Consider the following 6,498-nt stretch of genomic DNA (forward strand, 5'->3'; position numbering starts at 1 on the left):
TTCTTTCTTTCTTTCATAGCATAAAAGAGGTACTATCAGTTCTTGTTTATTTAAAAATGGATTTTTTGGACAACTGTTTTTCTTTCTCCCTCCCTCCCTCCCTTCCCCTCTCTGTCCTGTTCTTTCTACTCCTTCCTTTCCAACTTCCCTTGATACCTTGTTTTACTGGGTTCATCTCATTCTGTGGAACTCAGTCCATCAGGTGAAGTATACTTGACATTCTACACAGTTGGTAAATCAGTGCCATATACTTGTTAAATCACTGGCCAAGCACAGCCTTGATCAGGGAATGCACTTCCCCTCCTCATTCTCTGTTGGATGAAGATGGAAACCAGCTTTCTCCTCTTGTGGCCACTTGAATTCTAGTTCTTCACAATACACAGTGGAAACCTTGTGATGTGCTTACAGCGATTTTCTCATGGGTATCTAGATACCTGAAGAGTGCAGACATATTCTGTGTATCTGATTAAATGATTAATGCAATAATTTTATTCAAAGTGAAGAGTGTGCACTCTTTATAGTATGTGGTAAACTGTCCAGTGGATTCTGGTTTTGCCAGTTGAAACGCTACACCTGTTGCTGATGATCTGAGGAGCAGACCTTTGTTTACCAGAAGTGGCGAGAAGAGCAGTGTGGGGAAGAGAGTGGGGCCCGAGTGTCTCTTAAGGCCATGAGGATGAAATCATCTCTTTGAAGATGAAAGTTTTCTCTGAACACAAGGGAACCCTCTTTTTTGTAGTCATTTGTTACTTTCAGTACAGCAAATCACTGCTTCGTAGGTCCCATCAGCTTTTAAAGGTGTTGAACCTCCACTCAAGGGACAGCTTTTCCAGTGGAATAGCATTTGTCTACAGGCAGAGTGGGCTTTGGTGATCTTAGAGAGCACTTGGGCCCTCGCCAGCCTGAAAGTTAGGGTTTACAAACTCACTCAACAGAAGTTTTGTTTGAGAGAGTAAAACACATTATGGAAAATGTAAGAAAGAAATGGAAGAGAAGAATGTAAACTAACTTCTATGTTTAAAAGAACAGATGTCTGGTTAATGGAGAGACTGTGGATTTTTAAAAATATAGTTTGTTTGGTGGTGGGAAAATTTTAGGCAATTATAATTTACGGACATGGGGACACCTTACAATGATGTAGTCCTTTATACTTTTCAAATAATTAATAATATTCATAAGCATTTTCTACTTACCAGGCAGAATTCTAGATGCTGAAGATAAGACAATAAATAAAACAGGCATTGTTCCATAAAATCCTCTCAACAAACCCCACAAGTCAGGTTCCATTGTTATCTCTCTTTTATGTGACTCAGGAAACTGAGTCACAGACAGGTGACATGACTTGCCCCAAGTTTCACTTAGGAAGTAGAGGACTCAGGATGAAATCCACACTCTCTTACTCCAGAGCCTGTGTTCTCCACCACACTGTCCCACATGCCAACAGCTCTGTCACTGCACTTAATCTTAAAAACAACCCTGTGAGGGAGGCAATGTTTTTCTTCACACTTAAAAAATGCGGAACTCTGAAAAAAACTTTAAATTGACTTATTTAAAGTTGTACACCACGAAGAAGTGCTAGAGTCTTCATCTCTTGCCTCGATTAATGCCTGTCTTCTCTTTGGCTTCCCAGCCTCTCCTCAGTGTCATCCGTACATTCCCCTTCCTCCGGATAGTAAGAGTGATTTTCCTCGAATACAAAATCCATGTTGCTCCTTTGCTTCAAACTGTCCAAAATTTACTTATACTCTTAGGATCAAACCCAAACCTCTTGGCATGCTCATTCTCTGTCTCTCTCTGTCTCTCTCATTTTTAAAACAGATATAACTGACATATGACATTGAATAAGTTTAGGGTGTACAACAGGTTGATTTGAGACATTTATTTATTGCAGTAGGGTTACCACAGTGTGGTTAGTTAGCACATCATGTTAACTGTCATTTCTTTTTTTGTGTGTGTGCTGAGAATAATTAAGATCTAGTTTCCTAGCAGCTCGGAAGTTTATGATGCAGTCCGGGGGAGACTTCTTGATGGGTCCCTGCATAACTTCTGCAGCTTCCTCATTTGCCGCTTCCTTCTCCTGCTCCAGCTCTAAGCCCTGCTGAACTTCGCTTCTTTTAACAAGACATTCTCTTTCCTGCCCCTTGCACGTTACCGAATGCAGTTTCCTGTGCCTCAAACATCTTATCTGCCCTTCCTTCCTCTTACTCTGCTTTTCTTTTTAAAGTGGCTAAATCCTATTTCTTTTTCAGTCTCCACCTAGATGCCACCTCTCCACGATGTATTTGTATGCTCATCACTTCCTTCCCTGGTCTGGGAACCCCAGGACCGTGAGGCCGACGTGGAGGGTGGGAGTATCGGGGGATGGGGTCTTGTTCACACAGTTCTCTCTAACACAGAATGTCGTGCGTTAATACACTTAACCAATTAGCGGACATCTGAACACCAGGCTGGCAGGTACGTTACTAGGTGGTGAGTAAAAGTGTAGTATAAGGGACAGTGAGGGACTTTGGAATCGGGTAGCTCTTAATTGAATTCTAGATTTATCGCTTGCTGCTTTTGAGACTTTAAACCAGTTACCTGAACCTCTCTGTGCTATTCTCTCAAATAGAAAGCAAGGACCACTAAAATGGCTTGGGAACTTTTGTGTGGGAAACTGACCTGTCCACAGGTAATTATGGCACATGCTATGGGTTAGGCATGGGTGGAGTGCTGTGGGAACGCAAAGTAGGGACAACCACCACAGCGCAAGGGATCAGCGAAGATACCAGTGAAGCCTTTCCTTTGTCTTCCTCAGAGCTTCCGGCATAGACGTGCCTCGAGATACCTGAAAATTGGCAAGCTCTTTATCTTTATGGAAAAGTATAGTCCAAGGTCTTTTTGAGCATGGGGGGAGAGCAAGTGATCTTCCATTCATGCATATTTATGATTCTATTCTAAGTTAAATTATTAATAGCATTTGGAGAAATATTCTATTTTTAATATGGACAAGAGGAATGTTCAGTTTGAAATATTTCCTGAGCTTGTTTATGGCATACTGAGGAAAAAAATTTCTTAGCTTTGTTATTTTTCTCGAGATATTTATATATAAATATATATTTATATATATTATTTATATATTTATATATTTTTATATTTATATATATATTTATATATTTATATTTATATTATATATTTATATATAAATATATATTTATATATATGTATAATATATATACATTTATATATATTGTATATTTATATTTATATATAGCAAAATAAAATCCATGAAGGATTTAGAATATTTAAAACTTATGTAATTCACATTTTAAGCTTTTATTGTTTTAGTAGTTTTCCTAAAATAACTTGAGGGATTACTACTTGAGATTCTTAATCTATGAACTTGACCAGATGAATGCATCTTGAAAATAGTTCTGCTTGTTTGGATAAAATCTGTTTTATTCCAAAGAAAGCTTTTTTTAATGACAAATAAAAACAAAGCTATAAATTTTTAAGAATCCTATGATGAATAGGATGATCTGCTTTAAGGAAGGGTGAGTTTGAATAATCTTAGTGTATTTGTATGCAACTTAAAGCCAGATGTTCTTCCTTGAAAAACAAAATTTGTTATGCTTCTAAGAATTGTTTTTATGTAAGAAAAACAAAAACAGTGATGCAATCAGGAAACTAAGAACATTGTCTTACATAAACTGTGTGTGTGTGTGTGTGTGTTAACGTCCTGAACAGTGTTCCCTAGTAGGCTACCAGGCTCCCTCATTACAGTATTTGGTGAAAATCAACTGGTTTACACAGTTTGTCCAGAGAAATGTTGGACAAAAATACACACACACACACATACATGCACATAGAGTCATTCAGAAGAATGCATCCAGAAATAAAACTGAGCTTGAAAAGTACCACCTCACATGAGGGAGGAATAGCTGGTTATTTGCTTAGGATAATATTTGCATTTTGAAGTGAACTCTAGTGACTGCAAAGTGCCAGGTTGTAGAGCAGAAACCAAAATTTTTTTTTCTATCAACTTATATATTTATTTCTATCTTCAACCTATTCATCTTCCCTTAGCTCCAGCAAGCTATTTTTAAAATAATTTTATTGTTATGTTAATCACCATACATTACATCATTAGTTTTTGATGTAGTGTTCCATGATTCATTGTTCGTGCATAACACCCAGTGCTCCATGCAGAATGTGCCCTCTTTAATACTATTTAACAGGCTAACCCATCCCCCCATCCCCCTCCCCTCTAGAACCCTCAGTTTTCTTTTCAGAGTCCATCGTCTCTCATGGTTCGTCTCCCCCTCTGACTTACTTCCCTTCATTCTTCCCCTCTTGCTATCTTCTTCTTCTTTTTTTTTTCCCTTAACATATATTGCATTATTTGTTTCAGAAGTACAGATCTGTGATTCAACAGTCTTGCACAACTCACAGCGCTCACCATAGCACATACCCTCCCCAATGTCTATCACCCAGCCACCCCATCCCTCTCACCCCCCACCACTCCAGCAACCCTCTGTTTCCTGATATTAAGAATTCCTCATATCAGTGAGGTTATATGATACATGTCTTTCTCTGATTGACTTATTTCACTCAGCATAACACCCTCCAGTTCCATCCATGTCGTTGCAAATGGCAAGATCTCATTCCTTTTGATGGCTGCATAATATTCCATGGTGTATATATACCACATCTTCTTTATCCATCCATCTGTCGATGGACATCTTGGCTCTTTCCCCAGTTTGGCTATTGTGGACATTGCTGCTATAAACATCGGGGTGCACGTACCCCTCCGGGTCCCTACATTTGTATCTTTGGGGTAAATACCCAGCAGTGCAGTTGCTGGATCATATGGTAGCTCTATTTTCAACTGTTTGAGGAACCTCCATACTGTTTTCCAGAGTGGTTGCACCAGCTTGCATTCCCACCAACAGTGTAGGAGGGTTCCCCTTTCTCCGCATCCCCGCCAACATCTGTCCTTTCCTGACTTGTTAATTTGAGCCATTCTGACTGGTGTGAGGTGGTATCTCATTGAGGTTTGGTTTGGATTTCCCTGATGCCGAGCGATGTTGAGCACTTTTTCATGTGTCTGCTGGCCATTTGGGTGTCTTCTTTGGAAAAATGTCTGTTCATATCTTCTGCCCATTTCTTGATTGGATTATTTGTTCTTTGGGTGTTGAGTTTGATAAGTTCTTTATAGATTTTGGATACTAGCCCTTTATCTGATATGTCATTTGCAAATATTTTCTCCCATTCTGTCGGTTGTCTTTTGGTTTTGTGGACTGTTTCTTTTGCTGTGCAAAAGCTTTTTATCTTGATGAAATCCCAATAGTTCATTTTTGCCCTTGCTTCCCTTGCCTTTGGCGATGTTTCTAGGAAGAAGTTGCTGCGGCTGAGGTCAAAGAGGTTGCTACCTGTGTTCTCCTTTAGGATTTTGATGGACTCCTGTCTCACGTTTAGGTCTTTCAACCATTTGGAGTCTATTTTTGTGTGTGGTGTAAGGAAATGGTCCAGTTTCATTCTTCTGCACGTGGCTGTCCAGTTTTCCCAACACCATTTGTTGAAGAGACTGTCTTTTTTCCATTGGACATTCTTTCCTGCTTTGTCAAAGATGAGTTGACCATAGAGTTGAGGGTCCATTTCTGGGCTCTCTATTCTGTTCCATTGATCTATGTGTCTGTTTTTGTGCCAGTACCATACTGTCTTGATGATGACAGCTTTGTAATAGAGCTGGAAGTCCGGAATTGTGATGCCGCCAGCTTTGCTTCTCTTTTTCAACATTCCTCTGGCTATTCGGGGTCTCTTCTGGTTCCATACAAATTTTAGGATTATTTGTTCCATTTCTTTGAAAAAAGTGGATGGTATTTTGATGGGGATTGCATTGAATGTGTAGATTGCTCTAGGTAGCATTGACATCTTCACAATGTTGATTCTCCCAATCCATGAGCATGGAACGTTTTTCCATTTCTTTGTGTCTTCTTCAATTTCTTTCATGAGTATTTTATAGTTTTCTGAATACAGATCCTTTGCCTCTTTGGTTAAATTTATTCCTAGGTATCTTATGGTTTTGGGTGCAGTTGTAAATGGAATCGACTCCTTGGTTTGTCTCTCTTCTGTCTTGTTGTTGGTGTATAGGAATGCCACCGATTTCTGTGCATTGATTTTATATCCTGCCACTTGACTGAATTCCTGTATGAGTTCTAGCAGTTTTGGGGTGGAGTCTTTTGGGTTTTCCACATACAGTATCATATCATCTGCAAAGAGTGAGAGTTTGACTTCCTCTTTGCTGATTTGGATGCCTTTGATTTCTTTATGTTGTCTGATTGCTGTGGCCAGGACTTCTAATACTATGTTGAATAGCAGTGGTGAGAGTGGACATCCCTGCCGCGTTCCTGACCTTAGGGGGAAAGCTCTCAGCTTTTCCCCGTTGAGAATGATATTCGCTGTAGGTTTTTCATAGATGGCTTCTATGATATTACGGCATGGACCCTCTATCCCTATACT

The 6,498-nt window shown here is 39.4% G+C and overlaps 1 protein-coding gene across 2 annotated transcripts in view; it reads left to right on the plus strand.

Moving 5' to 3' along the window:
- The window catches only part of CPE (carboxypeptidase E), a 123,604-nt gene that overhangs the window by 30,544 nt on the left and 86,562 nt on the right, over positions 1-6,498 (plus strand). The window contains exon 1 of one of the 2 annotated variants that reach the window (XM_025874420.1): positions 2,234-2,327. The exons of the other annotated variant lie outside the window; for it this stretch is intronic. Within the exon in view, the coding sequence (XP_025730205.1) occupies positions 2,261-2,327 (67 nt within the window). The 5' untranslated portion in view covers positions 2,234-2,260. Of the gene's footprint in view, positions 1-2,233; positions 2,328-6,498 lie in introns of those variants that run through there. 2 annotated transcript variants of the gene reach the window in all.

Source organism: Callorhinus ursinus, unplaced genomic scaffold (assembly GCF_003265705.2).
Source record: "Callorhinus ursinus isolate GAN/ISIS: 27379988/994484 unplaced genomic scaffold, GSC_fseal_2.0 scaffold4, whole genome shotgun sequence".
In the NCBI taxonomy this organism is placed as follows: Eukaryota; Metazoa; Chordata; class Mammalia; order Carnivora; family Otariidae; genus Callorhinus; species Callorhinus ursinus.